Source organism: Aethalodelphis obliquidens, unplaced genomic scaffold (genome assembly GCF_003676395.1).
Source record: "Aethalodelphis obliquidens isolate GAN/ISIS:26980383/991018 unplaced genomic scaffold, ASM367639v1 scaffold25, whole genome shotgun sequence".
Classification (NCBI taxonomy): domain Eukaryota; kingdom Metazoa; phylum Chordata; class Mammalia; order Artiodactyla; family Delphinidae; genus Aethalodelphis; species Aethalodelphis obliquidens.
Window position 1 is genome coordinate 13749940 of NW_020837969.1, and position 22475 is coordinate 13772414.

The window sequence follows — 22475 nt, forward strand, 5'->3', positions numbered from 1 at the left end:
AAAAAAAAAAAAAAAAAAAAAAAAAAAAAAAAAAAAAATTTATTCATTTTTACTTTCCTGTTAAAGAATATAAATGCATATTCCATTGATTTCTAAGGAAGAGGAGAATTCTTTTGGCCAGGGTCAGAGGAGGACTTCTCTTCCTCTACCCCCTTTGTATGCTAGGGAATCATGGAATTCGGGAACCACAGTTACTAATAGCAGTGTGTGGAATCCCCCGTGTGTGCTTTGATGGAGACCCATGGTGCCTTTTGTCACTAGAAATGTACAGACTTCATAGATAAGCAACAGAACAAGGATTAGGTCCCACCAACTTTACCCACTAACTGCAAGGGTAAAACCTATACTCATTCCCTTACTATTAATTCAGTGTATATTCACTGAACACCTACCATGTGCCAGGCATTGCGCTAGGTGCTGGGGATTTGACTGGTGCACCAGTCGGGGTCCCTGCCTTCAAGGAGCTTAAAGTCTAGTGAGGGACACAGACAAGTAAACAGGCCATTACAATTCAGGGTGGTGAGGTGTAATGCCGTGTGCTGTAGGGGGGCTCACAGCAGGGGAAGCTTGGCCCCAGTAGTGTCCATTAGTCAGGATGGTGCCCTGGGGGAAGTGAGACAGGCCGAGGGGGAGATGGGATTTTCCACAGGAAGAAAGAGGTGGTGGAGAGAGTATTCCTGGCAGAGAGACAGCCTGTGCAAAGGTCCATGGGGGGAAGATTGAGAGCTCTCTGTAGAGCTGGAACATGGTGAGTGAAGCAGGAAGGGCAGGAAGATACTTGAGGCCGGAGAGGTCAAAATGGGGGCCAAACCACAAGGTTTTTTGTATATTACATTAAGGAACTTGGATTTTGCTCTAAGGACACTTGAGAGCTGGGAGAAAGTTTTGAGCAGGAGGTTTTCTAAGATTGCCCTGGCTGTGGTGTGGAGACTAGATTGGAGAATTAGAGAAAAGAGTCAGTGGCTGTCATTCTAATATAGGCAATGGACAATTGTGGACCAAAAGAGAGGAGTGGCCGTGGCATGTCTCCTGGGAGGCAGGACTTCGAGATGGCTGGGGAGAGGGGAATCCGAGATGACACTTGGGAAAACTGGGCAGACGGTGGCATCATCTCGGAATTCAAAAGAGCAACAGAGCCAGTGCACCAGTCAACCCAGCGGCGGTGTATAATTTACAGACGTTAAAGATGAAAAGAGCAAAGGAATTCTCACAAACTGTCTTGGAGGAAAAAGACATGAAGGTGCCTAAATCTTGCAGTCCTTACATGTTGTACGTGTGCTGTTCCATCACTCTCATTTAGCAAACCTGCTCTCTATCCTCTCTCTCATGTGTGTCCAAGACACTCTCAAATCTTACGTGAACTCTATCAAGATACAGCCACTCTCTGCAACAGCACCATGCCCTGAGCCCTTTGTTTTTGTTTTTCTGATTTAGAGAGGCAGCTGGAATGGATTCAGGGTTGATGAAAAGAAAAAGATAATAGTCGAGTCCTATAATAAAAACCTGGCCAAAATGATAAAGATGATTAGCTCAAATCATTTTGCGTAAGGCTGGCCTTCAGCAAAATTGTTTAGGAGGGATAAACATTTTGGTTCTTTCCATTTCTTCATAAGATACCCATTTTCATTTCCTTCCAAGTTTCTAGGTTCCTTCCACTGCTCCTTTCCTGTGGCAGCAGAGACCCATCCGTACCCAAATCTTCAGCCATACCCACATTCGAGATCTTTCCATTCTTCTTAGAGCTAGTTAAGTATACTGGTCTTCTGTCCTAACTACTCAGGGCCCAGGTTGCTGGTAAAATAAATCCAGTACACTAACGTATTATAAATGAACAAATAAACTAACTTATACTGCAAAATAATTAAATAATCAAATACTCTAATTAAGGTGATAATGACTAGCAGCTAAATGTGTTTTCGATTTAGCTAATCCTGGATGTGCAGCAGTATGGTGGTGATTAAGTGCACCAGGCATGAGTCTGCCTGGGCTCAACTTCCAGGTCCAGCACTCACCAGCCACGGGAACCTGAGCAAGGTTACTTAATATGTGCTCAGCCTCTCTATCTGTAAAACGGGAATTCCATACATCTACTTCATAGGGTTGTTGGGATCATTATATAAGGCATAAATTACTAATTATAAGGCCTGACACATAAGTAAGTGCTCAATAAGGAGCTACAACTACTGCTATTGCTGCTGTTATTATTATTGCTATTTTTAAACCAGGAGCCTTCAAAGCTTTAACCCAAAGACATGAGTAAAGTGGAAATTTCAGTCACAATGACGGGCCTGTGAGTAAGCTCTTGATGGGGCGAATTCATTTGGTGTGTCTCCGTTTTAACCATACAGGAGATGGTCTACTTCTCACAAATGTGGCGCTACTCTGCATATTGATTAAATGATAGACTCCAAGTTCCTTGAGGTAAAGAATATGTTTTGCTCACTGCCGTGTCCCTCACACGTAGTACGATGCCTGGCACATAGGTGGGGCTTCACAGGTTTTGCTGCATGAGTAAATACTAGAAATATCCTGACGGGACTGCTTCCAAAATCAATCCTGTTTCCTGACATCACAGATACAAAAGCATTCCAGGACAGTGACATCCCCCAACATCCTAAGAGTCTCAGACATTGTTAGAATGATCATTAATGTTTCGTTACTTACATTTAAATCTGAGACTCATTATTTTGCATGATTATTTTGTTATTTTAAACTTTATGCAATGGTGATATCATGGTTCACCCACTTCTCATCTTAGAAATTTCAAAGATCATGATATTCAGTCATATAACTTAGAGAATGGGTTATATGTTTGCAATGGAACCTGCAGTTCGGTGGTGTTCCTTTTTTTTCTTTCAGTTTTTCTGGTAAAGTCCTGTTACTCTAAAAGGTATGAGTTATCTGAAGAAAGGCAAAGAAGGCTTAGAAAAATATCCTGTATGAATTATGTGATTATAAGGTTTTTGAACATGTTTCTCAAGAACATAATCATAAATACAGGGTTTCAAAAACTAAATGAAGGACACTTATATTGGGTGTGGTGAGCAACGGTTTCTAATCAAATTTCAGGGCTGGCCTTATGTTATATACAATAATGTGGTTTCTTGGATACTCTTAAAGGCACTAACAAAGAAAACTCTCTTTTTCCTGTTCACTGACACCTAAAATTCTTTTAAGACAAAGACAAGAGCAAATTGCAGCCAGGTTTTGATAGAGGGGATGCAGAGGAATTACAGAATTTCAAAGAGATCCTGAAGGCATTGATCTAGGAGGGAAAGCAAGGACTGGGGGAATCAAAGCAAAAGAGGGCCAAGGAACAGCCTATTTCTTCAGTTGTACTTTGAGGAGGCAAGTGGTTATTTTCAACTTTCTATGTCTTTTCCTTTGCATGTAATTAAAATATATAATTGGGAGAAACACTGCAAAGTTAAATATAGTCTTGATCCATTAGATTGACAATCAGTCAGGAAACTTGAGGCTTGGTAACCTGAGGGAGATTTAATAAGAATCAATTAAAACAACTTGTTATAACAAAGGACATTTGGAAAATTTCCCTTTAAGCCAAAGAAATATTAAGAAACCAAAATGGAAACCAAGGGATGGAACTGCCTAGCCCATTTGTATCAGAGAATGAATGATTGTTCTCATTAGCAATGTAGACTGGCAATTCAGTGTTGCATTTGAGAGTTGTTCTTTTCCTTTTTTTAAAAATTAAACTCAGGATCATGATTAGGCATATTTATAGTTACATGAGAATGAGTCCTATATTTGATGAGTAGGGACAATATATTAGAGACTGTATTTTTAATTCTGAGATAAGCTACACAAATCATGATACAAAATAAACATGATTTCTAAATAATGCCAAATAAATAAATTACCTTTGTGATTCAAAAACTGCTAAACGATATGAAATTCAGGTTTATTTGGGAACCCAGGAAACCTAGAGAACTGGCGTTCTGTTTAATGACAAGTGCTTACTGGTCTTTCATGCTGCAGAATGGATGACTTCCCAGGTTCATATTCAAAAATACTCCTTGGCTCAGAACGAAATCTCCTTGTGTCCACTTTTCTGTCTGGAGGGTCCCAGTCATGCCTAGAAATCAACAACAAATTACATATGAAAGTAATTCTCTGTGCTTAAAACTGTTGTATAAAACCACTGATTATCTGTTTTCAAAGCTAATTTTAGTATAGACTTTTTTTAAAGCTTTTCAGGATAAAATGTTAATATGCAAAAAAATAGCACATTTGTGTTCTGTTTTTCATAAATGATTTAAAGAAAGCCATTTCTTTGATTTCCTATTATATTTTCCTCTACTTCTTTTCATACAAGGACTATTCTCCTGCTGGCTCAATAACTCACACGAGGGGTTTGTATTGATAGAAATGCAGCCAGTTAGCTGCTGGTGAACTCTGGGGATCACAAATGGCAGCTGTGTATTTTTGTGTTTAGAGGAAGTAGCAGTTATGCTCCATTAAGTTATGTGAGTTTATCCCATCACTCTGTGACCTGGCATCCTTGATCCGAAGTGACAAGGAGTAATGTACACGTCATGTTTGATCTTGTTTATCTTGCAAGTGGCATCATAGTTTGTCTATGAAAAGTGCGAAAGTATCACTTGGGTTGCCATCCATAAGAGCAAGTTGTATGGCAGTGGAGACCCTCCATGGCTTTACCCTTGAAAACCCAGAGGCTGGCATCTATTCCATCGCGTAGGAGACCCTGGAATCAGCTCTTTTTCCTGAACTAATATCCTTCAAGAGGCAGGCAAAGAGGGACTTCAAAAGTAAAGCTTTTCTAGGTAGCTGAGGCTGAAGAAGGCTTCCTTTGAGAGGATCACATTTGAGGAAGAAGGATTTTCTGACTGTAGATGGAGGCAATTCTTCTGTTTTTTTCCTTTTTTTAAAAAAATATATTTTAATTTATTTGGCTGCGTCGGGTCTTAGTTGTGGCATGCGGGATCTTTGTTACCTGTGAGGGATCTTTGTTGCAGCATGCGGGATCTTTAGTTGTGGCATGTGAACTTCTTAGCTGCGCATGTCGGATCTAGTTCCCCGACCAGGGACTGAACCCGGGCCCCCTGCATTGGGAGCTCAGAGTCTTAGCCACTGGACCACCAGGAAAGTCCCATGGTGGGGGCAGTTCTGACCCATAGAATGGGATGAAATTCTGACTCCATGCATGTTGGAAATAGAAGTTTCTACAAGACAGGAGAATTAGGGGCAGGCAGGTCCTGGCTTTCTAGTAAATTGATGAGCAATATTCAGCAGATGTACTTTGAGCATCACATAAGACAATGTATATGAAAACATTCTAGAAAATTTTAAGGGATTATCGTGTTTCTCAATGAAAGATTTATTTTTACTAGACACATAGGACAAAATACATTTAAATCTGAGTTCATTTTGGTTCTTTTTTATGGCAGAGATAGTATTTTGTGTCTAGACAATTATTTCTCAAATTTAAGACATAACACCTATAAACACATAATCATCATGAGGAGACGGGCATTAAAATGAGAACTCTTCACACATAATGTATGTCTATCTTTGTGGTATCTTATACCCTATATGATCAGTTACTTTTAATGGTACAACAGGGCGTTGAATATAATATTTCTGGGATGGGTATGACAGATGGATGCTTAATAACCATATTAATACTGAATAATTCTTATATTCTTATTTATTATTGCTGGTATAGCATGAGCTATGGCTTTAGTTAGAGCTGAGTGTGAATCCTGGCTTGGACATAGTAGCTGCATGAGCTGAGCAACTTACTTTAATTTCCAAAACCACAGCTTATTTTTTCTCTTTCTCTCTAAAATGGGTTTAAAATAGAACATATCTCATTGGGTTGTTCTCAGAATTAAGTAATATAATACAGGAAAAGTGCTCAGATTAGTGGCTCATAGTGAGGTCTCAATGAAGGTTACCTATAAGTGGTACTATTAGTCATTATCCTAATAAAAATGGCCCAATAGAAGTGTGTTTATAAATTTTTATTTTTGTTTGAATAGTTTCTATAAAAATATTTCAGTGGGGAAATTAAAATTAGTGTGTGGAAATGAGTCGCAGGTAGACACATTAATGCCTTACTTATGATTTATGAATAACCTTTTCTGTTTTTAAAAAGATACTTTTGTGATCAGAGGGGAAATTTTAAATCATTAATAGTCCTAACATTTCAAATCTGAGGAAACTGAAAATTAACTGCATAGTCTCTGACCTGCTATGCCAAAGGGAGTGTCAGTTATTTCTATTTATTTGTCTCATATGCATTTATTATATTTTATTTTATTTATTTATTTATTTATTTTTGCGGTACGCGGGCCTCTCACTGTTATGGCCTCTCCCACTGCGGAGCACAGGCTCCGGACGTGCAGGCTCAGCGGCCATGGCTCGCGGGCCCAGCCGCTCCGCGGCATGTGGGATCTTCCCGGACTGGGGCATGAACATGTGTCCTCTGCATCGGCAGGCGGACTCTCAACCACTGCGCCACCAGGGAAGCCCCATATGCATTTACTGATCAAAGAGTGGAGATGACGCTCAGTTACTTCAAGTCTAACTCAGGTGACCATGATATTATGAACCAATATTGTGAAAGTGTTCGCTACACTCTTGATAGAAGAGGTGAACATGGCACCTTTATAAGACTATACATATACTATCTCAGAAAGGTAAGCAGTGATTCTTCTGCTGAATGCCCTGTGGGCTTATTTTTATCCTAAGCTAAATACAGGACACTTCAGGGGAAAATGCCTTACTTTTCTGTTGAAGACCGATCTCTTGGTCGAAGTGGTGGGACTGGAGGAGGAATGTGCGGGGGAGGGACAGGAGAGGAAGCATCCTTAAAGGCGTCAGTGCCGTTGTCGGAGTGGCTTTTGGAGAGGGGTCTGTAGGTCTGGGTCTTGGCAGCAGGATGTGACTGAGCACGGTAGGGTGAGTTGTACAGGCCTATCACGAAACACAACACAGCAAAACAAAAACAGAACAGAAACAAATAACATTTTGAAAGTGCATTACATTATTTATACCCCACAAAAATATCCCATGATTTTACCAAGATTATTATCAGTAAACATATTCACAATGCATGCATTGGATGGTATGCTCTTGATTTATTAATATTATTAATTTATTAATCATTATTAATTCATTAATGGATTGCATGCACGAGCATTGGTTACAGTGAATCCTCATCAATTATTATGGAATTAGTAATAATTCCAACTGGTACTAGAAACAAACTTACAGATACTTAGCAAATTTTCTCGTGGATAGTGTAAACTAATATCGTAGTTAAGATTTTAGAAGAAGATTAAAAATAATTAATAGAACTGTTTCCAAATATCTTCTATTACTTTAAAAGCTCTGATTTGCATATGATAATTGACGTGTTAATTGCAATCAAACAAAATATTGAGCAAGTTAAATACATGTGGTGCAAGGCATAAGGAAACATCAACTCTCAATAAGCTTATAGCACATCTGAGGAAAAGAGATGTGATTAGAATTATGATTGAAAATAATTGGTAGCATATGATAAAGGCCACATGAGGAAAACATATTTTAGGCATTAAAGATTTTAGAAGATGGTGATTGGTCGGAGAATATATCACAGAACTGATGACACTAGAGTGAGCCCTGAAGGATTGGTTTGGGTGGGTCGGGGAAGAGGGCAGCGGAGATGGCAGAGGAAAAAAAGCAGCAGAAAGTGCAAGGCATAGAACAGCGCGATGTAAGGTTAGTAGGAGGGGAAGAGACTAATCAGAGTTGCTTTGTCTGCCGATTAAATGGTAAAACTCTAAAGGGCTCTGCAAGTTTATATGTAACTACCGTTCAATTGACTAATTCTAATGGATGCAAACTTCAATATGAAAAATAATTATAAAAATTCTGAATTTCCTGCCACCTCAATCTTTTGAGCTAAGTCTATTTTCATTCATCTGCTCCTCCTGAAGGTCCATGCAAATTGGCTATGACAAATGAGACAGTGTCTGCACTTCTGTTTTGCCTCAGTGCTACAGTCAGACTTCAACTTGAGCGCTTGTTCAGAACGAAACAGCAGACCCAAAATGGAGTTGCTTGTGCTAAGCCCCACAGCACCAAACCGAGACTTAACTTAGTTACAGTTCTGACTCTGCCAGAAATGGAATCTTAAAGCCGTCCATCAAGAATGGCCTGGCCAGCAGGAGTTAGATAGTCTGCCTGACAGCCCCCTGCCCTCCCCTCAGGGAAAGTGACCTTGCAGTAACCCACCCGCTGTTTTTCTTAGTCTAACTTTCCTGTTCCTGCTCCCTTCTGCCTATTGAAAGCATTTCGTTTTGTTCAGCTCCTCGGAGCTCCTTTCTGTCTGCTAGATTGGATGCTGCCTGATTCATGAATCGTTTAATAAAGCCAAGAAGATCTTTAAAATTTTCTCAGTTGAATTTTGCATTTTAACAAGCAAAAAACAGGAGAGGAGTTAGGAGAACCTGAGACCGGGAATAAAAGTTGAGGGAATCTTAGCAGGCCACCTGCTGCCGTCTGGAAGAGCGAGGACTGAAAACCAGATTCTTGCAGCTTGCTGAGCCCGTTCTGCTTGTTTTTTTCCTTCTACTTGTCGTCGGACACTAGTAGCAGAATCCTCAACAGTGAAAAGGCCTGAGTGCTGGCCTTCAGGCCTCGTGGAGGGGACAACCTCATCCTGTTTGGGGGTGTGGCTGGCAAGGGGACCTCGATGGGAGGCTGCAGCTGCTGAATGGGACGTGGGCCTCGGAGACTGCTCTACAGAAGGCAATAACAGGCACTGTGCAATCGTCCTGAGCCTGGGGCCGGGAAGTGACAGGCGGCCCTGTGTGGGGTCCCCTGATGTGACATTTAGGAGAAAGCGATGATGGAAACATTTTTCAGGGGTCCCTCACTCCAGCCTGCAACCATTTCACAAGATACCAACTCACTCAAGTTCAAGTGGAAATGCCCAGAATTGAAGTCGTTCCATTATGACCGCTGGCAACTCTGAGTCAGAAAAGTGGTCCAGCAAACTGGGATGTTTAAAAATCCTTCAATAAATGATTGCATTTGGAGCAAAAGCATGGACAGGGTCACAAAATACCTTGCTTGACTTGTTTTTGGTGAAGTGTATCTGAAAGATCTTACGCAATTGTAATCATTCTCTGTACTGATAAAAGGAGATCTTTATCTTATTTTGTACCCCCTGTTACAGTATGTTCTTTCCTGCTGTCCTTCACACTTTGGTTAAACATTCCTGAAGCCGAGAATAAACTAACAGTGGGGATGAAGGAGATAAAATAGTATTAGTTCTCATTTCCATGAGAAAAGATCAAATCTTTCGTTATACATGCTGAGAAAAGAAAAAAAAGCATCTTCCTAATTGTAGAGACTGAAATCGTGCACTCAGAGTGGTAAAAAAAAATGACTGGGAAGTTCTTCCAAGCATGGGAGGACACAGTGTAGTCATGGCAAGCAAGGAAACCCATCCTACCTGCATTATATGTATAAGGAGTATTATACATGTCTGTGTCATCATCTAGAAAATGAAACATAAATATTATGGTAATACAGATTGGTCACCACATCCTAACAAGATAGCAGAACTTCAGAGAAACAACAGATTTGTTAGAAAACCAACACATTTTGCCTAGTTCATAAAACCATTTTTAAATTTTCAAATATTATGGGGTTTTTTTTTTCTGTTGTTTTTTGTTTTTTTTTTTGCTGGGACTTTGCAAATTGACTTCTCTGGGCTGTTAACAGGTTTGCTCTGCTGCCCACTTCACAGCATAGAGATATCAGTCCCTCTTCCTCCTTTCTGCCTGTCCTGGATCATGAATTTCCTTTAGTAAGTGCTTTAAAGATCCCTTGTCAACTCAGTGAGACCCAGCTACAGTCACTGTCTTGATATGGGGCAGATGCACGTGGACAGAGGAATAATGTGTCTCTTTAAGCAGATAATACGCCAGGCCAGTTTATACTGTGGATAGGGAAGGATGAAGGGTCACCTTCTAAGAGGCTTCCTGGCAACTCAGGGGTGAAGCAGCAGTGCGAGTGTCTGGGTGTTGAGGGGTGATCTAAGAATAAGGAGGAGTGTTGAAAAGAAGGAAGGGCCATGAAGTTTGCTGGGGTCTTGACAGTTTGTGTGAACCAAAACTACACAAAAGAGTGTACATCCTTCAGCCCACAAGGACCTGATCAGAAAACAGAACTACATACCCGGCTTGTGCACCATGTGGATTTGCTTAAACATGGTCTTGTACCAGTCCTTTGGCCTGTCAACTGTCTGTAAAAGAAAATGTCCAACAGTTACAAAACTGGTTCCAAATAAACATTGTTCCTCTTTGTATATTATATCTTTTTAAATAGAAGATTTCTGTTCTGACTCTTTACTGTGTCATGATGACATAGTAATTTATCCAGGGATACATGCCATTTGTAAATACATTACCCTTTGTTTGAGTGGAGGCTGAGTTGGAATGTTATACGCTATGGTTTTATTTCTTCCAGGTCACAGCTGTGCCCAGCCCTAGGTAGTTGATATTTGTGCAAGCTTATTTATATAAAATTAACTGAATAAAAGTTATAGTGTTATAATTGTTTGCTTCGCTCCTTTTGGTGATAATTATCATTATCCATAATAACTTGTTAGTATACTGGTCAAGACATTATTTTAAAAATTAACTAGGGAATATTTTGGACTCGAATTGTATTCTGATCATCAGCTTAGAATTAGAGAACTAAAAATTTGGTATTTACTAGTCTAAGTTACTAAAATACTGGCTATAGTAAACAATCTAGTGTCCTAGAGCAAGTCACAAAATATAGACATTGTTTCAAGATTTCTTTAACATGATAATAAAATGTTGGCAACATTTGCTGTGCTAAACTGTAAGTTCCTTAAAAGCAGAAGCTCCTTATCCACCCCGCTTTTGACATAATATAAACAGTAGGCTGCAGTGGAAAGCTGAGCTTAATGTCAGATCAACCTAGATTCAAATCTTGGTTCCTTTCATTACTGTTTAATACTTCCAAGCAATAAGAATTTGAGCAAGTGAGGTAACCTTTTAGGGCCTCAGTTTTCTCTTCTCTAAGATGAAATAATTATATCCACATCGTAGAATTGTTACGGAAATTGAAAGAGACAGTGTATACAAAAAGACCTAGAACAATGCCTAGAATATAAGAAATGCTCAATAAATCATAACAGTAGGAAACCTCAGATATTTACAAAATAAAACAATGAATGAATCCAGGTTATTGGATGGAAGTCTACCTAATCGTATACCTGTGAAAGTGGACATATGCCTTTATAATCATAATTCAAGATTTTGCTTGGAGTGTCTTCATTTTAACTCTTCCAGGGTTATTCTGGTAGGAAACTTGACCATTCTGTATATAGTGACTAAATATACAGATTTTTCGAGGCAGTTCTCTTCACAGAAAATATTCTGTTAGGAAGGCCACAAAAATATTCTTGTATTTGTTAGACTGAGCTTTGGTGTAGATTTTATATCCTGATTTTTCTTTCCAATGTGGTCATCGTGTTTTCCATCTGGAAATTGAGGGTTTTGTGCTATATCTGGACTTATTTTGATCTCTAAGAATATATGATTCTGGTAATCACCACAAATACAGAGTAACATCAAGGGCTAATTGACTTTGTTGGGAATCACTTCTTCACTCATTCTAGGCTCTTTCTACAATGGAAATATTGAGTGGATCACTGGTGGACTTTATACTCAAATGGTGGCTGTTATTTGCTGGGCTAAACAAAGTAGATGAACATGTATCTTTAAGGGACGCTTATTTTCATAAAAGATGGATTTGTCTTTCATTAAGCTTTAATTCCTTTGCAGTCTTTAGCAATAAAATATAAGACATAACTTTGTGTAAAAATGTTTCCCAGCCATACCTGGACACAACCAATGGCAACAAGGAAGCTGAATAAGTGAGCTATATCGCTGTATATGGCAATGCATCCTGACAGACAGGAGTTTTTCCTTCACTTGCTGGAGGGCACATATCTGGCGGGATCTCTGTTGTGCCATCTGCTAGCTTTATATGGTGAGCACAGAGATGCCAGGAAATGCCCAAGTTGCTTGGCAAAGAGGAATGTGAAACTGGTAAATGGGAATACTAAAACTCTATGTCCCTTTCTAAAAGAAGTCCTCTAAGCATTTAAAGTCCCTTTTAGAAATGCCACCATGTAGGTTGTTATGGCAAACATTGAGATTAGGTAAACGGAAGTCTACTCAAATTTCCGGAAGTTTACTTGTGTATTTGTTCTTCAAAATGATTTTGCATGGGCAGTAACTACTAGTAAATCACTATTTGGTTGTTTTCTATAACTTGGCTGAATAAACCTGAAATTTTACACTCCTGTAGTTTACAAAACATCAGAACTCTACACTGATTTATCGTGCAGAGATTTCCAAAAAGGGAAAAGACACATATTTTCTACAGTTTTGGTGATAATTATCATTATCCATAATAACTTGTTAGTATAGTGTTCAAGACATTATTTTAAAAATTAACTAGGGAATATTTTGGACTCGAATTGTATTCTGATCATCAGCTTAGAATTAGAGAAATAAAAATTTGGTATTTACTAGTCTAAGTTACTAAAATACTGGCTATAGTAAACAATCTAGTGTCCTAGAGCAAGTCACAAAATATAGATATTGTTTCAAAATTTCTTTAACGTGATAATAAAATGTTGGCAACATTTGCTGTACTAAACTGTAAGTTCCTTAAAAGCAGAAGCTCCTTATCCACCCCGCTTTTGACATAATATAAACAGTAGGCTGCAGTGGAAAGCTGAGATTAATGTCAGATCAACCTAGATTCAAATCTTGGTTCCTTTCATTACTGTTTAATACTTCCAAGCAATAAGAATGTACACCAGTATACATTATTCTATTCTATTTTTGCCCCTTTCCAGCTTGGAAAAGACTCAAACGGTGTTATATTTGAACTAGAAGGAAAGAATCTTACATTTCACTTAACTACTCGCCTTAATTACACAGTCTCGTGGGATCTGAACCCTAGCGGTTTTTGTTGTTGTTGTTTTTAAGGATGGCAGTAAAAGGCTAACATAGACGTCCCAGGTCGCATGAGACAGGGCAGTCTGGGAGCTGCTTCCCTTTCTTCAGATAGCTCAAAGGTACATTTGGTTAATTCTTGGCTTTTTAGAGTTTCCATGTTACTTTTTGAAATTCTGTTTCCTTGGTCTATGCTGGTTGTCTAAAATGAGACCCTGAGATGATACACTGGGACAGTCTGCCTTTGGTGTGTACACTGAGCAGAAAGCCCCGGTGAAGCAATGTAAGTCTGACAATCATTACTTTCTATGCGGATGAGAAAGAAAAACAGCCTTGGAGATTCTTGGCCTGCCGTGGCTCAGACATGGCGAGACTCCACATTTATAAACACAGCTATACTTGGGGATGTGCTCTGTGGGGCTGACAGATAAGAAATGTAAATGACTCTTCAGACCTGTACCTTCTCTGCAAACTTTGAACAGTCTACATAAGAGCACAGCTGTACATAAAAATGCTGGTTCCTTATAAGGAACTTCTGAGTTGCTTATATTTTTATTTTCTATTTTATAGAGGGGGAACTTGCATTGAATGTCTAGTATCTGCATTTGTTTATGCATATCTAAACATGCTTTTGATTTGGCAGTAGATTAAAAATATATAAATTTTTAATATTTCTTGATTTTTCACTAACCATCTATAACATCTCAGTTTTTTCCTTTTAAAACGTAAAAAGCAAGGTCTTGCTATTTAAGAAAATTATATCTTACGGATAAAGACAGTTCCAGCTTTGCATGTCCATTTGTGTCTATCATATATTGACTTAAAAACATACCTAGAGGTCTCAGATAAAATCAGACAATCTATAACTACACAGAATCAGGGATCTCCTAATTTGTCAAGGGTCAATTAAACAAAACCAGTGACATTATACCTGTCTGACACTGTATCCCTACGTTATTAGGAAAAGAAATTCAAATTAAACCGTTTTGAGTCAGAAATCTTAAAACAGAAACAAACAACAGAGTGCCACCACTGGAAACATGCAGCCACCATAAGATTAAGAATGTTAGTCACAATCACTGAACTCTTCCTGTCACTTAAATAGGACAATCATTGGTTCCAACAGAGATGTTTAGGACTTTATCATTAGTCACATTCAGCATCCCCAGAATCTGATGAGTCTAAAGCCCCAGCAACTGCTCTACAGATTTTCTTTCTGGCTTCCAATTCTAATACAGATGCTTGGAATAATCAAGTTTCAACTCTCCTCTCCGAACACAGGATCCCCATGTGATGAATGCAAATCCAAGGAGACAAGAGACCCTCAGTCTTTGTCTTTCGTTCTTTCTGAGCGATTCTAATCGTCCCTGATCTATTTTTCTGATCTCTTGCCGGTTCTTTTCCTCTCTCCACCCTTGTCTTTGGCCCCCCAGGTTTGCCTTCCAGGCCAGTAGCTCTCGGCACCAGCCCAGCCGCATACGTGGGTGTTGCAGACCGAGTGTATGCAGTCGGCGCTCCCTTCTCTCACCACCCCCAGTTTCACCTGCAGAGGTGCTGCCGCTCTCATCCTGGCGCCCCCAGTATTCCTTCGCGCAGGCCAGCACAGACCTCCTCTCCAAGTGGACTGGATCAGCAAGCAGCTGCCTGCCCAAGCTCAGCCTCTGCTGCTGCTGAACTTTGCCAGAAGGGGCTGCCCTGAAACACCGAGCAATGTTCTGGCAGAGTTTAAAGACTTAAAAAAAAAAAAACCAAACACTTTCACTTATCGCCCCGGAGAGCTCTCAGCAGGCACAGCTGACGAGGGACACTAAAACGTGATGTGTATTTTCCTCAGACAGTTTTTCCTTTCCACGACATGAACTCCCTTCCCTCCAATCATCTCGCTGCCCAACACCCAATTCACGGCTCCCAGTCTCCTGGTGGTAACACATCCATCTCAAGGAACAAATCACCGGTTTATTCGCAATGCACATGGGAATTCAGTGCAGCCAAAGAATTCACATTTTCTTCTTCCTTCTCTTTTCTCTTTCTATTGCCCCAACACTCCATGGAAAAGGTAAAACCAGACAAAGCCTACTTTTATCGTTTAACAGAATCACAATTTTCGTGATTTTTTTTTCGTGATTTTTAATTGAAATGGAAAAACAGATTGGGTCATTATCTTCAATCGACAGTTCCCTTTCTCTGCCACACACAGCATAATATTCATGAGAACTCAGATGGCACGGAGGGCAATCCTCATTATATAAGAGCATAGGAATGCACAAAGCCATTGACAATCCATCCTTTGTGGAGCCTGTGCACAGCCCCGGAGCAAGGCGCGCTGGCATTTCCTACCGTTCTAATTGCCGTGGGGATTCCGGATTCATCCACTGGCCCGATCCCCGGGTAGTGCGGTGCTTTGATAACTGTCACTCTCTTCTCCTCCTCTGAGGATCTGTACAGTGGTATTGAGCTGCCCATGCTGCCGTCCAGAGACTGTGCATGCTGGGGGTATGCCTCTGAGGAATCTGTGGAGAAAATTTGGTGAAATATACTTGATGCACGAGGAATCAAATTAATGGAGCCTCAGGCCTACCGTAATATAATATATTTAATTACATGTAATTACGTATAATTACATAGTTATATGTAAATATATAATACTATATTATATTTATAAATAAATATAAAGTGTATTTCCATCACTATATCTTTTAACTCATTGACCTTAAATTTGAGCCACTCATTGTTAACATGTAGGTATATATTGAATAGACCTCTAACAACAAGATCATCATCATTCAGTGTTGAGGGGAAGGAGAAGAATAATATTTGTTGAAAGACCATGCGGCCCCGTGGCAGCCACTGTGTTAAGAAAGCATTGTACATGCATTACTTCTTTTTTTTTTTTTTTGCTGTACGCGGACCTCTCACTGTTGTGGCCTCTCCCGTTACGGAGCACAGGCTCCGGACGCGCAGGCTCAGCGGCCATGGCTCACGGGCCCAGGCGCTCCGCGGCATGTGGGATCCTCCCAGACCAGGGTGCGAACCCGTGTCCCCTGCATCGGCAGGCGGACTCTCAACCACTGTGCCACCAGGGAAGCCTGCATTACTTCATTTTATGCTTCTAGTAATCTTGGATGAGGGATCCATTTTATAAATGAGGGGGCAGAAGCTGAGACAAGTTTAGTAATTTCCTTCAGCTCATCATTTACATTACTATTATTTTGGTGAAACTGCTGACTACCATTATCTTAAAGTACTAAAGTGTACTTTTAGGATGAAAAATATGACTATTGAGTCTATGACAGTGATTTTATAAAAATAAAGTGAAAACAAAAATCACATAAGGAAATCTTCACATCCAAACATATACTTGGATGTGAAGGCTTATGGGTAGAGAAATGATCGTAAGCTATTAATATTAACGTTTATTTAAGACTCCATGATGGCCACTAAAGTAAAGTAGCTTCGCTTTTACTTTAAAGTAGCAAAAACCATGACTTCTCACCCCTTGGATGTGAAAATTGCCCTAAGCATACATTGTGACTGAGATGTATCATGCTCTTCATGCCATCTTCGTTAATTTTTGGTATACTTTCATAAGAAACAGAGAGGACATAGGTGTACTCTGTATTCCACTTAGAGTTTACAGGTATTTATGAAAATCTACATTATCATGTATTTAGTACAATTGATAATATGACCTCCTGTTTTTCTACAACAAAGTTCAAAATTTTGCTGACCAAGTATGACTCTTGGTTTGTCAGATCTGTTAGTCAGGTCTCTTTTTATGTGCATATGGAAAAGTCCTTATGTCAGGGCAGCAGTCATTGATTACGTATAGGTATAGATATAAATATAGATATAGACATCTAAAAAGATATGACTGTGTTTTTGTAGCAAATTTATACAAAATTTCATAAGATTTTTAAAAAATTTAACTCATCATTATAAGGATAAGTAGAGATAAGACCTTTGTAGACTAATATCCGTTATAATATTTGTAACTGCTGTTACTATGACTGTGTTTTAGTTTGCAACAGAAAAGCATTTTCAATCCATTTCTGATGAAGAATGAATAAGGCTAGGAATACAACTGCTTTACATGCCATTGTATGTAAACATAATATCTCTTCCAAGCAACTCTGAATTAAGACGCAGTGATATTTGACTCTGATTTTCCATTTAATTACAGAAAGGATTTGAGTGGGCAACCGTGATGCTAGTATTTCTATCAAACACTTTTTAAGCACTGAGTATTTGCAAGCCCTAGCCTAAACAAACAGTGTTAACTCTCTTCATATGTGGGTCATAAGATTCTATGAACTTACAGCTTACAAGTTAGCGTTTTATTTTATTATGCTCTTATATGGTCCACTAACTCTCAGTTTTGCAGCTTTGTCCTCAACTTTATAAAGTTCCTCTAGGGCAGAATAGATTTGTATATGTTCCTCAGGACCTATCTCAGCACTGGCCAACTGGAATTTGTTCAGTATTTATCTACAGAATTTCTTTCTCTGTAGTATAGTTTATATGTAAAATCCACCCATTGATATGTTCTAATATAAAAGCCTGTCCATACTTAAGTATTTATATATTTTGTTTGTTGGGGTGGGAGGGACAAAACTGTGTTCATTAAGACAGGCAAAGGGGACAGAGTCCAACTTTGCTAATAATTATTTGGAAAAATATTATGGCTAGGATAATTTGTAGAGTTTTACTATAGATGTGTAATCATGCATAGCTCCATAAAGAATCTAGATATAATGGACTCCTGTTATAATACTACACCAGGGACTGATTATATAAGGGCAGTATTTTGGCACAAAGACTCTCTTATACTGTAAAGGGACATCATTATAAGATTCACAGATGATCCCAGGAGCAGCCTTAGAGAAGGTGCGAGTATATTTAGACATTTCTTTGAGTCTCATGGCTACATGTAAGTCTTATAGTTAGAGAGGTTTTGTTGGCCATAGAAGTTGAATTCCACAATCCATAGGCTGGGTGTTCCTGGGTAAACTAATAGCCTCATCTTCTTTCCATACACAGTGTCGGGGAAGAGAAGGCGCTGTCTGCTGTCAATGAGGACATGGGAGTTAAAGCCCTGTGTTCTAGTTTCTTTCTCTCTGCTGGTTGGTGGTGGCCAGAGGATCGGTCTCCTGCTTTTCTGAGAGGTATGTTGTGGTCACGTGGTCCTGCGCCGTCTTCACTGTTTCTTGCTGCCCTGCAATCCTTCTAGTTGCTCAACATGGAACGTTTCTCCGCTTGAATTCAGATGATGGTTCGATTTGGTCTGTTTTTCAATGTTTGTTTGGTTGAGTTTTTTTGCATTTTTAAAAACTAAGAAATATTTATTACATTATTTTCTAAATTGTCCTAATATATTTTGCTGCATAAAAATATTTCTAACATTATATAGCACAGCTTCTTTTCCAGGAAGCTTTAAAGAGTTCATAAGCGCCATGAAATCATATGTTTAAAAATTTATACGAATGTTCTAATGTTCATTTTTCTGGGGGGGAGGAGAGCTCTGTCTTTCATTTAGTTCTTAATTCCCAAAGGATTAGGAACTATCTTTCTATAAAATTCTGCATCATTATTTAAAGGAACTCACATCCCTGACTGGTGGTCTTCTGGTCTCAGTTTGAATAGTAGTTTACTACTTTGGGAGGCAGCCTATCCCCTTGTTAAACTGTTTTAACTGTTAAATAGTTCTTCTTTATATATATTAAAAGAATTTTCTACAATGAAAGCTTTTCCACAAAAGAAAGGGCTGTTTCGAACATGGATGGTATTTGCCACCCATGGAAATTCACTACATGAATGTTCTCCTGGTATATATGCACACTCCTCTCCCCAACTGGCCATCTTTTTCTTTCTGCCCCATCACCCCAAATATCTAATAGCCTTCTCCAGACTCAGATATAGATGGCCAGATATAGATATAGTCATCGTCTTGGAATAGCCGGGTCCCCATTTTCTCCAGTGTTAAATCCTCTGCCTTTAATTCCTCCCCTAGGAGAGGCTCATTAAATAGTGAAGTATTGAATGTTTCTGCTTCCTTTTCCAAAAATTACTTGGATGCTATATATTTTTCTCATTTGGTTTGTACCTGTTATATTGAAATTGTCATGAAAATCATGACTATCCGATGACTTACCAAGTGACCGGCCATGCTGCATGATAATGCTTGAATTGAGTGAGCCTGGTAGCGAGTAGGCAGAAGGGGAAAATGGCCTTTGATAGTAACTCAGTGGACTCACAGTGCCTCCAGAGTTTCCATTCAGCGTTATCTGGCTCTGAGAAAAGTGCAAAGACATCCTGTTAAAGCACACGGACCCCTGTAAACATCACTCCTTTAGATGACAATAATTGCTTCCATTCACATGACAGTAATCAGCTGTCCAGTATTTATTTACTAACTGATGTCGAGAAGGGCATGGAACTTTTTTTTTCAGTGTCTTCACTATCTTCTTTACTCTGAAAATCACTCTCTTTATATGTCAGAGGGCACAGGAGGTGATTAGGAGAATGGAAGCAGCTGACTAGTGGGCACATTGCTCTGCCAACAGTGATGTCCAAAGATATCAGAGGAGCCAGTATAAAGTAAACGTGGAGGGTGAATCTGCTCTAATGTCGTGACTTAAATCACACTGCTCTGGGTGTAGGATTTTAAAAGAACATTCTTTGACAAGAGGAAAGTGATCGGTTCTCAGACTTAATCAGGGAATCCTGTAGCGAATCAAGGTTTCCAGGGCAAGGTGACTAACATAAGGAGGACAATTGTTTGGATTTATATATGTCATGAAGCAATCTATTCTGGAACAATCAAATACCTGGTGAAGCATTAGAAAGTGGTGTTAACCCGCCGGCTTCTTCCTACTCATGTTTCATTTATCACGTTATAGGCCTCTTTTTGGTTCCTTAATAATTTATTGTTTTGATTGCTTTATATTTGAGTATTTTCATATCCCCAGTGGTATTTCAAGATTCTTGTTGAAGACGGTTATATATATGCTTTTTAAACATATTTTTCTGTATAACATGCAACCTGGTGCTAATAGGATAGTAGATATTCAATAGATACATATTCTCATTGAATTGAATCAGCTCAGTTAGAGAGGTGGAGCTCACTATTAAGCATGCCTGTCTGTCCACAACATAGCACTGAGCATTGTGGAGATTGTATAATGCATGCAAATAAGATAAAACATTAGTAAGAGCATTTAGTTCAAACACCTTACAGCTGAATACACACAAAACACACATATGCGCATAAAGAACCATAATTTGTGACCTTTATCTGCTTATTTTAAAACAAATTAAACTTCTGTCGTATAGGCCTGAAACATAGGTAGTCAATTAATTGCACATTTCCATGATTTTTCACTTTAAAGCAGATGTTTTCAAATAATGTAGAATTAATCTAGTTTCATTACTTTATAGCCATACCACACCTGTCCTAAAGTCAGTAAGCATATCATTACAATGATTGTGCTTAATGATGAACTACTGCTCTGGGCTGTTACAGAAATCATTGTTAGCAACCCCATCTTGAGGGTCATCTACCCTAGAGCACTGGCCATTCAGCTAAGTGTGATGCACTGATCTACCCAAATGCTTCAGAGTGCTTATATATCTTCGATGAATTATTCGAGACTATTTTTGCCTCCTTGCCCAAATCCAGTTTGGTTGATCTTTGTAAATATAATTTAAATATTATTGTTATAATTAATGTTAAAGGCAGGAGAATTCTCCTTAGTAGAAACTATCATGTTACTATGTAACTAAACTTAGGAAAGTTGCCCTGCCTCCTATTTTGATGGTTTCAATAACATTGGTTATGGGTTAAACAAAATAAAAGCTGCAGATAGATTTAGCCTTTCATCATGTTAAATCAATTAGGATTTTACTAATGAAATAATACTATTAGAATTTTAGAAAATACTTTATTATTATAGTGAAATAATTATTAGGAAAACCATCTCATGGAGAAGGTATGTGCAATTTAAACTGTTACTTGAAACTAAGTTCAGTTACAGTTGGCTCCACAAAGCTATATGTATGCCTCTCAGGCTCCTGAAGAGTCTTAGAAACAGTAAATTAAATAGGCTAGTACATAAATTAATACACTATCACTGCTTTGTATTTTTGGGTAAAGGCATTCCTTAGAGTTTTAAAAGTAAAGAACTATTGAAAGCATAGTAGAACATGGAGAGGCTCATGCCTGTTGCGCTCCAGGTACTAGTGGCAGGGGAGGTATTAGCTGTGGAAAAGGAGGTTCCTTCTGTAGCTAGTCTCTGAATGCAACATTTCAGGGGAAGGTTTTATACCCAGCTGTTGAATTAATACTGAAGCCCATCTAAAGTATTATTAAGTATTTAGTAAAGATACTAAAAAGTATCTTTTGTCTTCTGTAATTGCAATGTCTTGAAAAACATATAGTTTATAATATTTCTCCAGGCATGAAATTCACAGATTTATGACCTTGATGCAACATAAAAATTATGTAGCACAGCTAAAATTTTCTCTATGACAATGCATATTTAGAACTTCATTATGAAATCAATTTTAGAAAAAAATTCCCTTTATTTTGCCTAAAGTTATGTGCCTTTCAAATTGAAGCTATTATCTATACTTTATATGCAATAGAAAATCTGCGCCATAAAATTTTGAAACACTTTAGGCATTTATAAATCATTTATTAGGGACTGCTTGCCAAGTTGATATATTTAGATGAAATAAATATGTATGGGAAATATTTATATATTGTTCTAAATGGAAGACAAATTGTTGATATATAAAACAATAAATATTCATAAATTTCTATACTGGAGTGTCTTGGGAAAATAATTCCAACAAAATCATAGGGCTAAGTTTCTGCAATGTAGATTAAGGTTATTTGCATCTTTCACTCCTGTTGGATAGATGGATTCAAAAGATGTAGCTGTTAATGAAAAGGGAGCAAGAAGAATTAACATCATACAGTGAGTAATCATGTATGTGACAAATAAGGAGATGTGAACTGTTCACACAGGGCACATTCATATGAATCTCTGAAGTAAACTGTTATCTACCAGGATTTAATACTGGATTAAAATTTTAGACTTTCTCTACTAGTCATCATCATATGTATACCTATCTAAATTTCTGAGAAAACTTCTTATTAAGGCAAATCACTGTACAACTCATTAGCTAGAGCAACACAGTGTAAACGTAAGTGACTCTAAAATGAATGAAGAGAATATAATTGACCTTTTTAGCCCAAAATAGGTTTATGAGGATGAATGTAATGTATTTCCGTAACAGACTGTACGGAATCGGTTTAGATGGAATCAACATGTATGCAAATAAAAATGCTCGGCTGCAAAATCAGATGGCAGACAAGAAATTGGTCCTTTCGGTCTTTGGAGATCTGTTTAAAAAATGATGGAGCATAGGAAA

The 22475-nt window shown here is 38.5% G+C and overlaps 1 protein-coding gene across 4 annotated transcripts in view; it reads right to left on the bottom strand.

Moving 5' to 3' along the window:
* SORBS2 (sorbin and SH3 domain containing 2) overlaps positions 1-22475 on the bottom strand; it is a 320131-nt gene that overhangs the window by 51599 nt on the left and 246057 nt on the right. For 3 of the 4 annotated variants that reach the window (XM_027122655.1, XM_027122654.1, XM_027122657.1), the window contains 6 exons: positions 19192-19330; positions 15381-15553; positions 10219-10285; positions 9491-9535; positions 6771-6960; positions 3982-4096 (listed from right to left, as the gene is read on the bottom strand). In XM_027122655.1, coding sequence (XP_026978456.1) covers positions 3982-4096; positions 6771-6960; positions 9491-9535; positions 10219-10285; positions 15381-15553; positions 19192-19213 — 612 coding nt within the window. In that variant the 5' untranslated portion in view covers positions 19214-19330. Of the gene's footprint in view, positions 1-3981; positions 4097-6770; positions 6961-9490; positions 9536-10218; positions 10286-14586; positions 14945-15380; positions 15554-19191; positions 19331-22475 lie in introns of those variants that run through there. The other variant, XM_027122656.1, reaches the window with a different exon arrangement.